The sequence below is a fragment of the Rhea pennata genome, chromosome 1, assembly GCF_028389875.1.
Source record: "Rhea pennata isolate bPtePen1 chromosome 1, bPtePen1.pri, whole genome shotgun sequence".
NCBI lineage: Eukaryota > Metazoa > Chordata > Aves > Rheiformes > Rheidae > Rhea > Rhea pennata.
Window position 1 is genome coordinate 75,626,824 of NC_084663.1, and position 20,848 is coordinate 75,647,671.

Sequence of the window (20,848 nt, forward strand, 5' to 3'; positions counted from 1 at the left end):
CTTATAAATTTAATCCTCTGAAAGTAAACTATAGCTGCTTAGACCTGGGATGAACTTATAAAGGAAATCTCTCTACTGTTGCTCAATAGGCTTTATTACTTACTGACCATAAACTGTAGTAAGGCTTTTGACAGTCTCCCACAGCATTCTTATGGCCAAAACCATAAATAATGGATAAATGGACTAAATGGATACGACTTGGCTTAACTGGTGGGCTCAAAGGCTTGTGACTGGTTATATATAGAAAATACAATTGAAATTACTTAGAGGTGGGCATTAGGAACAGTAGTGCTTAGTATCTTTATAACATCTTGAATCATGGGACAGAGCACACTCAGCAAGTCCACAAATGATAGACCAACTTGGGAGGAGCAGGACTGCTGTTCAGAGGGACCTTGACTACCCAGAGAAATAGGCTGACAGGAACCTCATGAGCTTTGACAGAAAATGCAGCATCCTACACCTGCATGGAGTTATTCCATCCCAACAAGACAGGCTGGCTGCCAACAGGATAAAAAGCAACTTTGCAGAAAGTGACCTGGGATTCGCAGTGAATAACATGGGTCAACAGTGCATACTTGTAGGAAAAAGGCCAACTGCACAGCTGGCTGTATTACCAGGAGTGTAGTCAGCATGCCAACAGAAGTAATTCTTCCTTTTTATTCAGCACTTGTGTGACAAGTATTGTGCCCACTCCCATCCCCTCACCCCTGTATAAGACAGGAATCAACAGAGTGGAACAAAATCCAGCAGGGGATCACAAGATGATGTTAGAAGGCTGGAACACATGAGATGTGAGAAGAGGACAAGATAACTGGGTTTGCTCAGCCTGGAGAAGAGAAAGTTCAGGAGAGACCTTAATGCTATTTACAGTTACCGTGATGGAAAAGTGCAGAGAATATAGAGCCATGCTCCTCTTAATGTGGCACAAGGGAAGGATAAGAGGCAAAAATCAGTAATATTTGATTACACATAAATATACAAAGATTCCTCACTACAAGAGCAAATACCTACTAAAACAGAATGGCAGAGGCTGTGGCCTCTCTGGGCATCCTTGGAGATGTTCACAGCCCAAATGGACAAGCCCTGAGCGAGCTGCTCTAATTGGACCTGCTTTGAGCAGGGTTTGCTGGCTGGCTCCAGAGGTCCCTTCTAATCTAAATTCTTCTACAAAGAATTTAAACTCCGTAAATTTCATGCTGTGCTCCCAGAGCAAAAAAGCTCAAAACTGAATCAGCCTGTGTAAGGCAAATGTGTGTCAGTTCAAGATGAGGATAAAATTAGTCATTTCCACTTGACTTAACAGGTCTCTATTGCCCAAATTTCTCATTAAAGTGGATGGAACATAGGGGTTTCAAGCACTTAGAATGGCCTATTGGTTACACTTGTTAGTAGATAAATAACTTCTTAAAATACTTTATTAATTTTAAAATGTTTGATAAATATGAAGTTTGCCTTTATCTTCTGCCATTCTGTATTCTGGAACACCATGTCCAGTTTTGGACACCACACTACCAGCACCAAATGGCTCCTGAAGGCCTAATAGCAGCTTCCCGGTACCTACAAGATGACAGTCAAGCTCCATCCAAGCACGGCAGGAGAACAAGAGACAATGGTCACAGACTGAAATAGGCAAGTTCTAACTGGATATAAAGGAGAAAAAAATTATAAAGATAACTAAGCTTTAGAAAGGGTTGCACGGAAAGGTTATGAAATCTGTTTTTGGAAGTTTTCCAGACCAGATCAAAGCCCCTGATAAACTTGGTCTGAGTGCAGTTGACCATGCTTTAAAACAGAAGCTTGGACCACAAATCTCCTGTACTCTGAAGGGTTCTGTTGTCCTTTCACCAGATCAGCCAGCAAATTATTGTTATAGCAAATTATCTTTTAATCCAAATAAAGTATTAATCTGTTCATGCGGGAGACAAGTTCAAGCTTTCAGCTACTCCAAGTACTACTTTAATCACTATCAGTGAACAAGAAAAACCTTTTCCCCACAAGGTAGACAAGATTCAGGTTTTATATTTAAACACAAAAAAACTTCACTCACCCAAGCTGTATCAGACTTAACTACACCATAGAAAGCAGCATCATAGATTTCACATACCCCACAGAATACAATATGGAAGTCTCCCCTTCTTCCACAAACATTTTCTTGAAATGTCTTACCAAGAGCCCCAGTGCACTGCACCTTCCCTCTCACTAACAGCACAATGTTACTATGGCACGGTGTCCTTTATAGTTCTTTCAGACAATGCAGATTTTGTCACCTTGAATTGCAATGAAATGCATGGATTATTTGCTTCAGAAAAATGTTTTTATACACGCTGAATTAGTAAGAGGTACATTTTGGCTACTTGAGATTAACAGATTTTATTGTTTTCTAAAATATTTTACAATACAGAGACCCAAAACAATAATTCCTGACAATTTTAGTAACCATTTTGTGGATGAACAATTATGCTGGTAAGTTTTCCTTAACGGACACATACATACTTCAACTTTTTAAGCTTGCACATTTTGAATCATTGAAAACGAGTAAATATTCTATAACCTCAAAAAGCAAACAACTCTGAGCCTATCAACAGTGTTTGTTATCTCAAAATAGGTTTAACTTCATTACAGTGTAGCTTCCTAAAGTAGCGCATCTACTCACCTGATACTTAATTTTTTAAGGACAAAACTGCTGCAATTGACAGCCCAGTTTTATATGTCACAAATGCATACTATTTGACATTACTACATGACTGACCTGTAATTGCAAACAAATGTAGTTTTTACAGTGTTCTGCTACAATAATCCATGTAAGGACTAATGCTAGTTTAGATTTTGACCCACAAATTTATTCACAAATACAGATTTTGAGTATATTAGTGTATTTACTGTATTTCTGAAACACTAAAAAACTAATCACAGAATACTTGGTCTATGGTACAGTAATGAATATGATATGAAAGTAGATTTAAATATACCTATAATTTAAACTCTTAAAGAGTCTAAATCTAATCCACATCAAAAGGCTTGATAACTAATAGCCATGCTCCTTATATTTTGAATATCAAATTATATGTACATATACACAGCATATAGAACCTCTCATAAAAAGCATTTTAGTCTATTTTACAATCTTCTGTTTGAAAAAAAATAGTCTTCACACATTTAACATTTCAAATCACCAAAAATCATTTAAAGGAGAAAACTTTTTCCTGCAAAAGTGAAATAACTAGTATCCTGGGGCTTATATTTGATTTATCTTTTTGTTTTTAGAGTACTACTTAAAATCTAGCTGGGAAAACTCACTGAAGCATCAAAATGCATAAACAGTATTCACAATACGATCCCAACCCATAACACCTGCAGATCTCTGCTACAAATAGTGTTCTGTAACAGATATTTATTAAATACAACATTTGTTTTACAACTTCAAGCCATGCTGACAACAGATTATTACAACATGGAAAGAGTTTTCATTCAGTCAACTGCTGACTAAATCTATATCATAATTTAAGTATTAATTGGTAAATCTGAGCATACAAAAAGGTGCTTAGCTACATAGCATTTAAATAAAAAAATACTGCATCTTTCAGACATTACTAAGAACAAATAGAAAACTAACTGTAATAATCTTAAAAATTCAAGTTGGAAGTTACTGAAGGTCACTTAAAATAACTGATTAAACAAAAGTGAGCATAAGCCACATACCCAAGGAGGCTGAGGCACAAACATAGGAAATGCAATGTTCAGGAGTCACAATAACAGAACATGTGGTAAGAGAAAGCTTAAAAATTATTTTCCCTATCATACTATTTTTTCAACCTAGCCCCTTTATTTTGCATTGTATAGAAGTTGTGAAAACAATCTCAAATTCTTAGTTCTATCTTTTGTCCTTAAATCACCATGATTTCAATATCAAGCTCTCTCTTCATTAAAATATATACACTCTATACATCATTCAATTTCCCATCACTGTAAATATATACTGTACAGGCCTACAGAGCTTTTGTAGCACTTCTGTATTAAGTTTCTCCTTTATCACTGGATTGGTTCTACATAGTTTGCTGGGTATAAACCAACTTGTCCATTGTCCAGACGTCCTTTGCACCAACCCTGTTCATCTTCATTCTCCATTTTAGTTAATTCATCCCCTGAAAAATAAGTAATATTTAACAAAAACTGTAGCCTTTTAGTGACAACAGGAAGGTAACACAGCATCAGTCATCTACATAGTCACCTTTCTTCTCTGCCCATGCCAAGCCCCAGTAGAGAGCTTCCCTTTCTTCACATCAAACGCAGGAAGACTAGAATGCCACTTACAGATTTATGTATGGGATGAAAGGCTTCCAAAAGGCATTAAGGTAACAGGAGGAAAGAAGCTACTTTGAAACTAAAACATTACACTGATGGCATTTCAAGAAGGTGTTTGTTTTTTATCACAATGAAAGATGCAAACTTTAAAGTTTTGCATGATGTCATTTAAAATCAGACTCTCTTATATCTAAAGAGTGTGAACAGTAAAAGACAGTATAACTACTGCTAAACAAACAGAATAATCTTAGATTTGCAGCTTTCAACACACTGTCAGTGCAAGTGCTAGGCTTACTGTCAATATACACTCAAGAATTCCTGGGACGTAAGGGGGAAAATACTACATAATTAAAACACAGCAATGAAATCCTTTTGAATTATAGTTACATTTTTTTCATACATTACTAAGTTGTGATATAGAAAGATTAAAAAGAATCTTGTACCTTATACCATCAGCTTTTTTTTTTTAAATAGGGATTAGGATTTAACTTTCCCTTTTATTGCTCCACCTTTACATGGCTATAAAATTATGTACAGCTGTAGCTCCAAAGTCTGACAGCTCGGAGTTTGTTTCCTAATTTACAAAAGTGCCAACTTTAAAGAAAACAACCCCCCCCCAAGAACTAAAAGATCCCTTTAACCTAATCAGACAAACTTTTATATGTATATATATATGTATATATATATATATATATTTTATTATTTTTATTTATTTTTTTTGCTGTCCTGTGCGTATGTTCTTCTGCATCCTCAGGAAATATTTTGGCTTCAGAAAGTCTGTAGGCTTCAAGATGCTATACATGAACAAGCAAACGACCATCTCAAACAAGCAAAAACTGCCACCCCAAGTAAGGATTACGTCCCTACATACAACTGATTTGTATTCGATCTTAATTAATATCATCAGCATTTATTCTCTGTTGCTAACCACTTAACACAGTCTTTGTGTTAACTGCAACAGCTGTAAATCTACAAAGTATTGCAGAAGTCTTGATGTAACTTAGAAGAACAAGAGCTAGCTTAGCAACTATATATTCTTGGTAGAAATGGACAAGCTTCATATTAAGTCTTTTCAGATTTGTCTCTTTGGCAGTTACTCTTACCTCAAAAAAATTAAGGTCTCATCTCCTCTAGTTTATGAGTTTACCAGATAACTAATAAAGGAGCACAGCAAACATGTGACATTGTGGATTGACTTTGCTTGGATACTTTTTGTAGAACTTCCCACCATCGCTAGCTCTGTAGCATGGGCAAGAGTACAACTTCGAGCTACCATGCTATTTCTGTGAAGAGTGTTTTAATACCATGAACATTGACTTTCAAAGCCACAATGCTTCAACAATAAATACCAATGGAACTGCACCTGTGTGAACAGCTGGGACTTGGAAGGTCTATGAAAATATTACTTGAATGTCATCTGCACAACAGAAGTTGCAACAGAACCCACTGTCTTTTACAACTGTGATAAAGACAGCATATACAATAACAAGTTTTGTCCAACATCACATGGTCTGTATTTACTAAAGCTACTTATTCTCATGGCATTAGGGTAAGCTAGACATGGTACATGGTTATGTCCCATCCAGCTACACAAACATAAAACCTTCTGTAAAAACACAGATGAACAGTTATTCTTCCTCTCTGGAAGCTTACAATACTTGTTTCCCAAGCAGAAAAAGACTCCCGCAGTTGCATAAAGTATTTCACTAATTAAGGACAAGAGAATTTCACGTAACAAAGTACGTTTGATGGACACTACACAGAACATATCATATGCTATGCCATGGGCCTGGCAATGATCACAAGGGCTTTATAAGCAAATACTTTGAATACCCAAGGAAATCCTGTCTGAAAATATCCATGTACATTTACTTAAACAGATCTCCAAAGTACATTAATGCTCTGCTGACAGTTGCTTAGGAGTCTAGGCATACTCAACATAAGTGAGCACATTTTCAACTGGCTCCTGCATGACCCAGTATTCTCCCCCCTTTCCTTAGTCTTTTGTATGGTTGGTGTAAGCCTACTCACACTAATACTTTTGCATAAAAACTTTCTCACGGCAGTCATTTTATCATTCAGGTTTTGTCAGGGTATTCACAGCCTAGCATACAATCCCTTTCCCCTCTATAAGAGGACACAAATATATAATTCAGTCTTACAGCATGTTTCTATGCCCCTCCTTTAAGAATATTAAACTATCTTTAGGTGAAGCCAACACACCTCTTGAAGTTCATACTTGCTGTACTTCATTTCAAAGACCTCATACTGAGAAACACATGGTTCAAATTGTTTAGCTTACAAGTCATGCAACCACTAACAAAGTACAGAATGCCTAACTTCCAATTTAACCGTTACATCTCAGTATATAAACACTGCATAGTTTTGTCACAGCATCCATTACTGTAAAACCCTGGAATGCCACACCTGTAACTTGACAGGCACAAAGCATATATTTCAAGAGGATTATTTTATTGCCATCCCCTGCTAAGAAAAAAAAGGAGCAGTTAAAGTCTACTGAATGAAGGATAAATTTTAGCTCCTGTGCATTCCAGTGAAAACTTCAGGTATTTTGTTACTACTGTCCTACTATCAGGGTACAATTTAACAGAGTTAACGAACCATCTCATTCCTCTTCCTCTCTGAAAAACTACAATACTTGTCTGCCAAGAAGGGAGTGGGGAAGGGGAGGGGAAAACAGCTGTAAAGAATTTAACTAATGCAAAAGCAGATAAGTAATTAAATAAAGGGGGAAGCACCCCTGACTGGAGTTTCAGTTATTGCCTGAAAGATTAACACCAGGCTCTTTCTGCAGATGGCATTTAGAATATCATCTGGAAATAAGTATCTGACAGCCACCTTCCTCCATAAGCAGTATGGAATACTAACAGTCACTCATTAGCTATCATCAACAACTTGTTTATGATATTAACTTTTAGCCCTAATATCCATCTAACACTCACTGTAGAGGTGTAATGAAGTAGTATACTTCTTATGAGCCCCAGCTGAAGCAAAAGTGGAATTAAAATTGTCTCAAGCTTCCTTTTAACACCTGAATTGTTTGTTCCCTGACTTGGAGCAAGTCAGTATGAGAGAAGGGACTGAACCATGAACAAAGGGGAGAAGAGACTAGATGGATAAGATTGCCAGTCTTGTTCCCACAAACTGTTCTGTTTGGACTCGCACAATCTTGCAAGTGACAAATGTTACTTCTGGAATTCCTGTTGAGTCAACTGTGAATGCACAGCTTTGAGCAAGACAGTATTCACAGTCACCTGGAATTAAGAGCTGGAAAGGCATAGTCAAGGTGCAGGTTTCATCTTCTGTCACTAGAGGGTGCGGTGTCCGGGCTGCCCAGACTAATGAATTCGAAGTCTCCTGCTCTGGAGCTCAGCAAGATACCCAAGCACTGGCTCATTCATGACAGCTGGTAGAGGCAGCCCAGACAAACTGGAGACAGCAACAGCTCATCAGCATGTAGCCATTATACCGTTGTACCAAGCCTGTCTGGATGGAAATGTGCTACAGCAAGTGCCTCTCCTTTCAGTTGTCTCTATTCTCTTGTCTCAGCTCCTACAGCAATGAGGTAAAGTGCAAAGGAGCAGGTTTAAACACTCAAAGGAAAAAAAGCCTCAAAAAGGGAGGTGTCTAGTCAGCGTACCCCAAATATAACATAAAAAACAGAACCAGGTAAAGACAGAAGAGTTACTATGCTTAGAGATGCAGGGAGCACACAGGAAGAGAGAGAAAGAATTCTGTGTTGGTCCATGAGTAATTTTTCAACTTAAAAAGTTAACACTGCAGGGAATTGGAGGCCAAAAAAGGGACACTTCCAGTTTAGACAGAAAGTATCAACTGACTGGAAATTGAAAGATTAGTTAGTCTTTTATTTATTTTTAAAATTCTGTAGAACTGGTATTTCTAGATAGCTAAGAGCAGCAGCTGTTACTGTCACCAAATGAACAAGGGAGGAAAGGAGACAGGATTATCAATTCTGTAGCTCCTCATTTTGCTTAATACAAGATGGTAAGAAAAAAATACATCCCAGACAGATTAGCCATCAGTACTTCCAACCAGGGGATACTAAGAAGCACTGCCACGAGGGGTGGGGAACAAGCCAAGATGGATCATATGTTAGATAGGCTTCCGTAAGTGGGGCTGTACATTCAGAGACACAAGCAACTTAAGAAAATAAAATGAATGCTGAAGAGAAAACACTCCTTCACTTATTTCCTTCCATTTTTCCTTTTGGTAAGTATTTTAAACGAATGTTGTAAACTTACCAGCTTTAAAGCTGAGTTCATCTTGTTCTTGGCCCTCATAGTCATAGAGGGCACGTACTCTGACTTCCATTGCAGGAGAGGTATCTTCATCAAATGGATTGGTATCTCCATTTGCATCAGTGGAAGAAAAGGGATTGTTGGACTCTTCATCAGACCAATCTGTAGGATAGCTTTGGTTTTTTTCACAGCTGCTAACACTAAAAACAAATTTAAAGTTATTCTTGCATGCTTCTAAACTAGAAAACTAGAAATACCACTAAGATATCAATTCCCTTAGTTAAGCTTAAGCTCATTTTTACGCCCATTTTGGAAATTTTACTTCTGATACTGGCCAAGTCTTATTCAAAAGAAATCAGTCTTGCAACACAAAGTTAAAGAAAAAGGCAAGAGAAAGAACAAGGATAACTTCCCCCACAAACTCTAGAATTTCTATAATAAGAAACCTGTATAGTCCATGAGTGAGCTCTCAGAATTTGACAGATTATTTACTCTAGGTAAGGTAAAAGGACAGAGGTAGTAGATGAGAACAATTACCTGTTTTTAAGATGAGACATTAAATTGCTAGGCAGAGCTTCCCTCCCATCTCTCTAGGTATACAACAGCGCCTTTTTTTTTTTTAAACATCTTTTGTACATTACAATTCACCAGTAAAGAAACCTCATTCTAGAGCAACAACCATTTCATTTAAAGTTCCCTACTGAGCATGCACATGCCAGTCAAGACAACAGTACGACATCCCTTAGTGGGTATACTAAAGCAACAGGCAGCTGCATGAGAAGGTCCTAAATCAAAAGAAAGCAATAGTAAAAGCAGACTTATTCAGGGAGAACATAGAGCAGCAAAGCTCCAGCAGCAGTTCCACTAGAAAAAAAAATGTCAGTTTTTACTTCTGATAGAACTGGTAAAGGGCGGGAGGGGTGGGGAGTGGGAAGCAACAGCAATTCTGTTAGCAACTGCCAATAAACTCCAGCAGTTTCAAATCAAAGAAGATAAGGCAACAGATATGGCATCTGTTAGAAAAGACAAGTGTGGTTACAGAGTTTCTTACATAACCTCTCAAAAGGATTTCATGCACTGACCAGCATAGTGTTACAGAAACTGAAAATTGAAAACCCTGGATAGAAAAAGTGCAAGTGTGAAAACAATTAAAAAACAACATTTCACCAACTTTTTCATTTTATTGTCCTCCTTTTCACTGACAGTACTCCCAGTATCTTCTTCATCTTCAAATGGATTGTAACTTGATTGTACTGATTGCATTGTGTTACTCGGGACACTAAGACTGCTAATTTGGAAAAGAAAGAGCATTATGGTGACCCTATCTGTTTAGAGTCAAAAAACACTGTCATTAGTGTCCCACTAAGCAAGTTTCTTAGCAGACCCCCTTTCCAGTCAAAAAAAATCCATCAAGTGTAGCATAAGATCCAAAAAAGTTCTGCAAATCTCACATGAGCATGATACATTCCTCCAAAATTAAAATCTCCTAATGTTTTGTGGATCTTAATTTTCCCTACTGCCCACAATAAAAGGTGGTGCTATTTTTTCCACACAATTTTATTCCTTTCCAAAGAAGCTGATATCAATGATCTTATGTTAATGGCATCCAGAATTCTCAAGTGACCAAACATTTTGAAAACTGAAATTTCAACGTATAACTGTCATTTCTAGATATAGGAAGATAGCAACAGACTAACCACCAAATTAACTAAAGAAAGTTCAGTTTCTCATAAAGTTTGGCTTCTTGTAGTTCCCAGATGAAAGGAAAATGTAAAAGGAAGAGTAACTCCCCAAATAATTTTGTGAGCTGCAGGAACAAATCATTTCCAAAATGCTCACCGATAAGCAAAATGGAGTTGGATAGTGACTTTTTGATCCCATATAGCTTAGGGCACTTGAAGCTAAAAATCCAATCCTTTCAGTCTTTTCAGATATGAAAAAATACCTGCTATGTTTGTTAGGCTGTGAAACTTGATCTCCTGTCTGATTAATACCAGTCAGAGTCACTCCATCAGAAGCCTTCTTCTTTTCTCTTCTGCTGAGGGTACGATTCAGATCTGCAGACCACTCCTATAAATGAATGCAAAAGTAAATGAAGAGTTTAATTAAATATGTGATTTTCATATTTGATTTTCAGATTGAGTTGTGGAACATGCATTTAAACATACAACTATATAAATCTTTAGAAAAGAGTTATTCTATGTTTTCCTTACAGTTATCATCTATTTCCTATTCTAGCAATGCAAAGGGATGTCTGTGCTACTCATGGACTCTGAAGGACGCCAGTACTTCCCTGGTTAGTGTTCCAAACACCTTGAAAAGCCTTAATACCAGACATCTAGCAGGCAACTGGAGAAATCAAAGGAATCAGCCAGTACAGCTCTACACTGAAAAAGTTTACTGTTTCAAATAATGCAAAACCAGCACACCTGTCTTTAAAAAGTAAACTTTACATTTATTTTAAAAAGGTTTGACAATCTACTTACTCCTCAGAAAGTGCTCCAAGAACGACTATGAAGGCGCTCATTTGTTAAAGTCATTGTACGTTACCTTTCTTGCCCCTGAAATTTGAGCCCTTAAGGGTACTGCCTTCTAGATTGAACAGATTTGTTGTCCCTAAAAGCCATCCAGAAGAGATGAGGCTCAAGTCAACACAACTGACAGGACTTATGACATCATTTCTGAAGTATCCATTCCCTGATGCTCTGAATTAGTCAGAAGTTACAGCAGGCAGATGGACACACATGCTAATGAGAGCTAAACACAATTGATAGAGTCAAACTAACTACATACTGATATAAAGCAGGAACCAATAGAGGACAAGTTGGATGCAATCAAATATCCCGAGTCAAGACACACTTAAATCTCAGAAGCCTTAATAAAGATTAAAAAAAAAAAAAAAAGATAAGATACCACACACCAAAAGATGCTTTGCTATACAAAAACTAAAGAAAATACTATTTGGGATAGGTATTTAAAAAAGAAAAAGATTTTGAAAGCTGGTATTACACCTGGTTTACACATGTAGCATGGTCAGACTAAGTGATTTCTGATTAACTTTCAGAGGTACCCTATTATTTTAACTTTGTACAAATATATATTGGATTTCTGAGTTAGCATAATTTAAAGACCACTGACCTAAGCATATTTGCAGTTTATAATGCAATTTCAGATTCATTTGATCATGACATTTTTACTTACGTCAACCTTGTAGCATGTAAAGGAAAGAGATCCTTGATTAGAAGAATAGCAACAGCAAAACTTCATTTGTATTCTAATACTCATGTAAAAGGATGACATTTCCCACACAGAAGTAACTTTGCTTCAGTGCTTCAGGCAGAGAAACTCAACAGCATTATTGTTTATCTTATGATTTTTTTTCCCCCCAATCCTTCAAATCTAACTACGTAGGTCAAAAAACAAGTTCTTCACCATTAAGCAGGTGATATTTTCCATTAAGCTAATAAGAGTACTGAAGACTCCATAAGTGATATTCATATTCCATTAATTAATGCCTAGAACTAAACTAAAATTTCAACTAAACCAATTATTCTGGTGAGACAAACTCATCCCAGTTCTAGCCATACAATATTCTACCAGTATTAGCAGCACTGGCACACTGTGGTACTTGCTTCGTGTAGGCTACTGAAATTAAAGAACACCTCTCTCTCCCTCTCTCTCAAAAAACAAAAACAAGAAATACCACACCTACCCTCCCACAAGCCTGCTCTTTGTTTTGAATACAGAAAATAGTCTTCAGAAACAAAATTATCCACTGGTTAAAGGTAGAACTTGCAACTTCCTTATATAGTCATACTGAAAAAAAATAGTTGGGACTTCTAGAGTATCACATTTTTAGGACTGAAGTATTCAGTTAAACCTTTTCAGTCTTTTCTACAACACAATTTGAATCTCCTTGCTGTTAGCAGGTATTTAAATCTGACATCAAAATACAGAAGTAAAACATGCAACGTATCATACATAGGGGTCAGAAGTGTAGCAACTAAAGCATATCTTTAAAACTATAATAGTCACTAGAAAGTATTTTGTTTTAATAGGTGCTTGATATAATCTCCTCCAAAAATTGAGAGTAGGGGGAGCCTAATGGAAATCAACAGAAGATAACTAATACAGCTTGTAAAAACAAAACAAAAAAACCCCACTGCTAATAGCCTGAAAGTTGTGCCAGCAAGGAATATGACAAAAAGAGGAAGCAAACAAGGAAAACAGGTCTGGGATTTATGCACTATGTCCTCACCTCAAACTGAGGCCAATTCATTGACATCCCGGGACCTTGATTAGCTCTAAACCACCGCAAATCTTCAATAGCATCTGCTGTTTTGATGTTCTGTTCCAGTTCACGGTAGATATTTTTGTAACTACAAAGAAAATTTGTCTTCCAATTAGAAACACGGTAAATCCACTAGTCAGATTAACACACTGAATATTTACACCGCACCGCTGAAAATTTACAACAGCATTAAAAAAAAAATTGCAGCAAAACAGACCATATGCATTTCTGTACAAGACACCTGTTAACGCCTTGTAGGAAAGGAAGAGTAGACCAACAGTTCTTTTAAACTCCAGAAACGTCAAGATTGGCATTCAGAAATTTAAATTAGGTCATATGTAAATCCTACATTTAATGACAGCTTATTAAGCTACTTCACATACTAATCACAATGCTAAAATCTCTTATATTTTAGTTTTAATAATTCCCAGCAAGCTTGTCTATAAGACAGTAGGAACTATTTTCATGAGAAGTTTACAGCATTCTGAAAAACTCATGTCTTAACATGATAAATACTATGTGATGAATTATAAGTATTCATTCATGAAAATATACTTAACTGTACTTCAGGTATGAGTTGTATGTTAAGAATTTTCTTCAACAGACATAATACCTGCTAACTGCTTTTACTCTTTTAGGTATTCTGTAATGTTATCGACTATACTACTTACAGAAAATATAAAATATAAAAAAGAATCTTATTGCTTTTAATTATCTTTTAGCCTAATTGCTGTTCTTTGAATTCTGTCAAATATGGATAGAGAAGCCATGCTGCAGATATCACCTTGACCGCCTCATTCTAGACCACGCACGTGATATTTTCCCCTCTACAGACTGCAACCACAAACCCAACTGTTCGATACCAAAAGGACCAACATAGTAACTGGGAACCCAGAATTCCCAGAGGTCTTAACACAACAGCCATTAGACCTGAAAACACAGAACTGCTACTCTATCTTCTACCTAGTAAATGCTGGGAAACTCTTCTAGACCAAGTTACACCAGATTTGGAATTAGAATTCACTAGTGCTACACCATGAATGAGTCAAACTATTTCTCAAAATACACCTTCAAATTTATCATTTTTTAATATATTTTCAACCATTTTATCACACTTTTTTTCACACTGGTGAATGTAAAAAAAGAAAAGAAAAAAGAAATGTATAGATAGATTTAAAAGGCATTTAAATGACTCATTAGCTATCAGTCAACTCAAATCAACAATAACCTGGAGGAGATCTTTAACCCCAGAAACAGAAGTGGGCTATTATTTGGACTATTCTCTTCAACATTATCAGTCTTACTTGAGAAAGTTAAAAAAAAAAAAAAAAAAAAAAAAAAAAAAAAAAAAAAAAAAAGAGAGAGAGAGAGAGAGAGAGAGATTCCCTTATGGAAAAACTGTTCTACATGTTTTACCTCCATATAATCAAAAAAGTAAGAAAATAGATCAGTTATGGTTCTTTTATCCCTAATTTTACTCTAATAGTTTTTCCACATTTGCACTTTATTAATATACAATAAAACTATTCCTAAACCACCTAAGTATCTTAAAAGAAAATCATTACATCTCCACCCAGTCATATTTTATAGTTTTTCCCTACTCTGCCTTTTAAAATCAACCATTCCTCATTTATTTCTGTTCCATAGCTTCTTTCACCCTGATCAACATGAATCCATATGGGCAGCAAACCTAGCCATCTATCTACTCAGAGAAAGGAAAAAGGACCTGTCTTTCATGGTAGTTCCAGGAGAACTTTTAAGCAACCTAGAACAATAATGATGCTAAAACAAGTGGTCTTTCCCACACCTATTGCCTGCTACATATTTGTTCTTTCCCCTAAGCCACCTCCTTTGCTTGTGCCAGCACAATCTTTTATGAGATTGTATAGCAAGTCAACCTGGGACACTGATCTGAGTTAAAAACTAGATTCTTCCTGCCGTTGGTTACCTTCATCAGCTGCTTTATTTCTACTGGATGGGCTACCATATAAACACTGTCACCAGCACAGAAGAGAGCAGAAGGGGGGGAGCAGAAGAGAGCAGTCAGGAGCACACCTTTTTTTTCTACCCCTTCCTCTCAATTGCTGTGCTGGCTAAAGTGCACATGAAATTCTGCTGTTAGAAGCAAGATGTAAAATCACATTAGAGATCTTCACAGCATTCCTGCAAGCATTCCAGTGTCTTACTTCAAAGAGAAAACAAAATCATTACAATCACTGTCTTGTTGACATACACAAGTAGCTTACTGTCAAAAGGCTTGTAATAGATACTGTGTAGCACATGACAAAATGATAAGCTTCAGCAGCTCTGGTCCAAGCTCCCTAGCAGAGGGCTAAATTTTCATCTCTTAGAATACGGTAAGGAAAGTCCAGGCAGAAAGATTGAAGTACGTATTACCGAAGTACAGCATAAAAAACTGACTTTAAGATTAAGAGACAACAGTTCATTAATTGTGGACCAATGGATCTTTAGCAGTTACTCCCACTAAAATAATTCCTGTACTACTTTAGACTCAGTGCTAACATTTTAGCAACAGATGTTTTTAAGCATGAAATTTCTAGATATCTTACACTAATAAATATGAGACGGTCTCTGATAAACATGCCACACAAACCACTAAACCTCTTTTCCTAACCTTTGATACAGATTTTTGTTTCTGAACTCCAAATCTTCTCTAATTTGCAAGCAGTTGATTACAAAAATATAGCAAGAACAAGCATTTCTTACTCCATTTAGTACTGAAATGTTACATAGAAATAGCAGATGTTAGGGATAACATGCTAATCTGATCCTAGAAAAAAGAAAAGGAATAAGTTTTTCATTTAAACTTTAAACAAATCTAAGTAACGCATCAGAAAAAACAGACTAAACTGATCTACTTGCAGTACAGATTATTTTTGCTGAAAATATTAAGTGTTAATCTTGAAGCCTTACATAGCTTTACCTTGCAACATTAGACAGGTCAAGGTGTTTCTGAACTTCCAGCAACACCTCTCGAAAGAAACGTAAACGTTTTTCCTCAAACTGCTGACACTGTTCAAATACCTGCTCCATGTTTTCCATATATTGAGGAGTAGCGTTATCTAATTCTTTCAGTGATTTTTCGTATTTTTCTTTTGTCTGTTTGGAGGGGGAGAAAAAAAGAGTTAGTAACTTATCTTATTACTAACATACATATTGGATTGATCAACACAGTAATGGTCAAAGTCCAGACCAGGTAGCTCCTAAACTCTGTTCTCCTTTTGTGATCATAGCATCCAGGCTGGATCATGACAAGAGTTATCTAACAAAACAGCAGGAAAGTTACAGTAAACTTCTAAGCCATTTCTCTGGCTTTTTAAAAGAAAGCATGACAAATGTTAATGTAATACTAAAGATTAAAAAAGAAAAAGAAAGGAGCCACAGAATAAATCATAGCAGGCAGTCTTTCAGGTTACATAGCTCTGATTTAAAATTCTCCAAACAATTTCAAAGTGCTAGCTTTCTCCCCTTGAGCAATTTACAGTTCACTACAAGTTACAAACGAGGCAGGGGAAGGAACTGTCCCTGCAAAAATCAATCATAAGCCCTATGAACTCAGCTAACAAGCTGAATCTGAGATTCTAGATATTTATAGAAATAGTTCAAGGACATTAATTGAAAGATCCCACCCAATGTAACATCGGCCTTCAAAGTCACCCGCACACCCACACACACACACACTAAACCAAAAAAACCCGCCATCACCCACACAGCCCAAACCAAAACCACTCAAATACAGAACAGCATCTCAAAGGAAAGACATCCCTTTGAAAAGGAATTTTTTCCTCCCCACACAAGAAAGATCTCTTGGTAGCAGCCAGCTAAAGAAATAAATCAAAGTGGGCAATAAAATTTCCACAAATTCATTTACTTATTTAAATAGATTGTATCGACTTACTTTCTTTAAAATAAAGAAATGAAAAAAAACGCAAACACCTATGCCACAACCACACATTCTGCAGGTCAAAAATGATTACAAATTCAGACATTGTCAGCCAGCTGACAACACAGCCTCTAAAACGAAGTAACTCAAACTTCATTACCTCCAACAAGTAATGAACTCTGTCCTGGAAGCTCCCTCTCTTACTCTGCTTCCTTGCCTGCTGAAAGCACTTACGTGAAGTAGAGGTAATATATTACCATTTCCTCGCACAAGAACAACTTTGCAACAATGAATGCTTTTGAGAAAACTCCACATTCTGGCGTAGGACCATAACTGAAAATGAACTGCACAGCACTCCACAGCACATTCCACAACACAAATAATTCCACTCCTCCCTGAATTCTCTCCCCCCAAAAACAAATAAAACAAACCATGACATACAAAACTTAAAATATGCACAAGCTACATTTAAAAAGGCCCCTCATGAACAGTATGTTAGCATGCAATATACCTTCAGTACATCTTGTTTGCTTCTTTCTACTTTGTCTTGTAATTTCTTAAGTTGCTCAGGATTCAGTGCTGGGTCTGCTTTGCTGTTTGTTTCTCTGGATATAGCCAGTTTCTCCTCTTTGCAGGCTGCATGGTATGCTTTCTTTGCACCTTCCACCTACAAAGAAAATTTGAATTTTTGCATCTGGTACAGTTTATAAAACAAACACCAACTGAATTTCTTAGCCTTATAATCACATTACAGTGAAGGAAATGCCACGTTTTGTTTCAGGATTTTTTTTCTTAATGGAAAACATATATTTTAGGCCAAGTAATGAACAATACACAAGGATCAATGTGAGTAAATTAATGAAGTACTTTGAATCTCAGTATTCTCTCACCATACAAGAAATTTAACTCACACACTTAAGACAAACATGGAAACAGACTCAAGGAAAGGTCTAGAGAAAGTTCCAAACAAACATTTTGTCATGCTCATGGTCCCCTGCTTCTCTTCTTCTACAAATCTGTTTTAAGAATACTACTACATGACAAGGGAAAAGAACTCACAGACAATTTTTCCCCGTTTATTTTTTAAACATGTCATAACTTTCAAATGCAGGAAATCAGATACTGTTAAAATAAGAGTTGCTTAAATGCCACTTTTTCCCCAGATTTTCATTGAAGTCACCAAGATATGAAGAGACCAAGAGAAAGTATTTATTTTCAGAACAGGACAGAAAGCAAGAGATCTTTTTGAGAAAGGAGGATCCAGCAGAGAGAATAGGGAGCTTACTCCCCTACAAGAATTTGAGACATTAGTATATTGTAACATAGGATATCTAATACATAATCTACTGCTGTACCTCTTTCAGCTTTTTTGCCCAGGGTTTCTGAGCTTTCCTAAATCCATCTTCTGCTTCTTTGGTTTCCTTAAATCCTCCCATCATTTGCTTATGAAAGGCTTCCTTCTGCCAGTTCTTGATTTTTTCAAAGTCTTCATTCATCAGTGAACCTTTTACTTCTAGATGTAGTTCACTCACTTTTTCAGCTTCTGACATAAAAGCACACCAAGCCCTTTCTACTGTTCCATACTGTGGGCCTAAACACAACAGAAAGTGTCATTCTCAATAACCATCACCCACATGGAACTTTATTCCCAAGAAACTACCTTAAACTATTGACTTGTATTTATTTTTAAACAGTAATTCCTAGATATTGGCACAGATCTAGAACAGGTAACAGTTTCTTTTTACATAGATTTAGAGTTTCACAGATTCTTATACCAGAAGAGGCAATATTCACTTAGTCTGGCCTCCTTCCCATAGCATGATTCTTCTTTGAAGCTCTTTGAACTGCTTTCAATTTCTCAACATCCTTTTTGAAGCATGGATAACAGGAAATGACAAACTACTACAGAATGTAGGAAACTGGGACTAAATTAGCCTTCCATTAAAATGATACCTCATTGCCTTATTACTGGTCTTCACCAGACACCACTGCCACCTATTATTCAGATATATTTTTCAAACTGTGTGCTCTATACCATTAGCCATCTAGAAACAGCTAGTTCTCTAAAATTTAATTTTTGGCTACCTCAACACTGAAGGTAAGATTCATCTATTTTTGTAAGCAACAAGCAAGTCAGCAAAGGAGGATTTGTTTGTTTGTCTTATAATTATGAAAAACTCAGTCTTGGAAACACTACTTTGTCACACTACTGAGTCTTTCCAAGAACTCCATTATAGGCTAAAAAATTCAACTTTGCACTTACCAAAACAAAAATATTTAGAAAATATTTTATCCATTTGGAAAGAAAAACCTTTAAAAGCTAAAAATTAAAAGAATGTATTTACCTTTTTCTACAAGCTGTTTCCATCTTTTTGCCCACTCCGTAAGCTGCTGAGCATAGACCTTCTCTATTCGTGCCCGTTCATGAATACAGTTCATGAGATCATTGCAAAGTCTGTGACCATCATCTATTCGTTTTACTGTCCGCTTGTAATTTCCAACCTATGAGGGAGACACTCTTAGCAATTTATACTTGAATACTCTAAACCAAAAGCAAGATAAACCTCTAAGACAAATATTGAGGAGCAAGATAATCCTTTAACAGAAATTCATTAACTGTAACATACAGTATTTTAAATCTTAAAATATGGCTGCTTTACTTAAAATATTGAGAGTAGGTTGCAACATGATCTGCTTGGAAGATGCTGAAAGCCCCTTGCAACAAAGGCCACAAGTTTTCCTGCAGAAAAAGCTACTTATTTTAAAAGCCAAAGCTAACCAGAGGACAGAGAGTTCAGTCAGTAATGCAGCAAAACCACTACAAAAGCTGTATTTTATTAGTCCTGCAATGCCATTATGAGTACAGTCATCACAATTGTTGTTAAACAATTGTTCTGCACTATTTTTGCTTAGCAATCCAAATATGTAACACAAATGCAGTATTTTCCTCTTTTATGCTTATGATAAAGTACTTAATACCTTAAAGTTTATGTTAAATATTTAATTAATCTTTCTTTCAGGATTAAAAAAATTGCAGACATACAAAGGAGTATTGTGAAATCTAGATCAAACCTAACAATAGAGTTTTTGTTTAAGAATGCAGCATGGAAAAACACAACCACTGTACATACAGCAAAGACTGGATGTGCCCTACCATTAATCCATGCTTCATTCTGACAAACTAGATAGCAACTTATTCAAAAGTATACTGTGGAATTTAATATGGAAAGATACTGACAGTAATAACAGGGAGTTCCCATACCTGCCATTAATAGGCAGATAAACTCTAAGGAAAAAACCTCCACAGGCATTTGATGTAGACACTACAGAGGGATGAGGATATGGAGAAACATGCATGCTATGCAATAAACACCCATTCATTTTTTGTCTGCATCACTATGGAACCACTGATCTATATAATGGAAAAATTAAAGTAAATAAATAAATAAAAAGGTTGATTCTGCTCTCAGAGGAACATTTCCACACATTTCAAGGTCAATCAGGTTGGCTTTTGTAAATATTAAACAAAGCATAAGACCTCCGTTAACAAAATTTGCACAGTCTATTAAATATTAAAGTCAATGTCTTATCTGCCCTAGCCACCTGACTGAAAAATAAAGATTAGCAGCAAGGCAGTAAGTGAACCACTCAAATGTTCAAAGCCTGTTTCCCATTTTTATGTTTGAATCAGATCTGATTCAGATCTGGAATACAGGAAGCTATCCAACTTTCAGGTTCACAGTTATTCAAAATTTTGTCAGCAGGCTTATTTGCAAATCTGCTTCAGAACAGCTCCTCAAAGTACAAAGGCTCTTTGTCAAAGCTGTCAGAAATCAGAACTTTTACAGACAGGACAGTTCATAACACCAGTTTTTAAACAATGTCCTCAAAACACTTTTTTTTTTTTTTTTTTTTTTTTTGATTTTAGGCTATATTCATTTCGATAGGTCAAAGAAACTTAGGTAACCTCCAGCACACATACAAATTAGCAGTAAGTGATTTGTCCGCATCTTGACCAAAAAAATTTTTTTAACATTAAATCACAATATAATTGAAGATGACAAGCTA

At 36.2% G+C, this 20,848-nt stretch overlaps 1 protein-coding gene across 7 annotated transcripts in view; it reads right to left on the bottom strand.

Annotated features, from left to right (window-relative positions):
* Positions 1–2,357: 2,357 nt before the first annotated feature.
* PACSIN2 (protein kinase C and casein kinase substrate in neurons 2) overlaps positions 2,358–20,848 on the bottom strand; it is a 67,654-nt gene continuing 49,163 nt past the window's right edge. For 6 of the 7 annotated variants that reach the window (XM_062592192.1, XM_062592198.1, XM_062592207.1 and 3 more), the window contains 9 exons: positions 19,126–19,282; positions 18,136–18,371; positions 17,292–17,447; positions 15,821–15,996; positions 12,844–12,964; positions 10,531–10,655; positions 9,757–9,873; positions 8,589–8,785; positions 2,358–4,145 (listed from right to left, as the gene is read on the bottom strand). In XM_062592192.1, coding sequence (XP_062448176.1) covers positions 4,033–4,145; positions 8,589–8,785; positions 9,757–9,873; positions 10,531–10,655; positions 12,844–12,964; positions 15,821–15,996; positions 17,292–17,447; positions 18,136–18,371; positions 19,126–19,282 — 1,398 coding nt within the window. In that variant the 3' untranslated portion in view covers positions 2,358–4,032. The remainder of the gene's footprint in view (positions 4,146–8,588; positions 8,786–9,756; positions 9,874–10,530; positions 10,656–12,843; positions 12,965–15,820; positions 15,997–17,291; positions 17,448–18,135; positions 18,372–19,125; positions 19,283–20,848) is intronic. The other variant, XM_062592245.1, reaches the window with a different exon arrangement.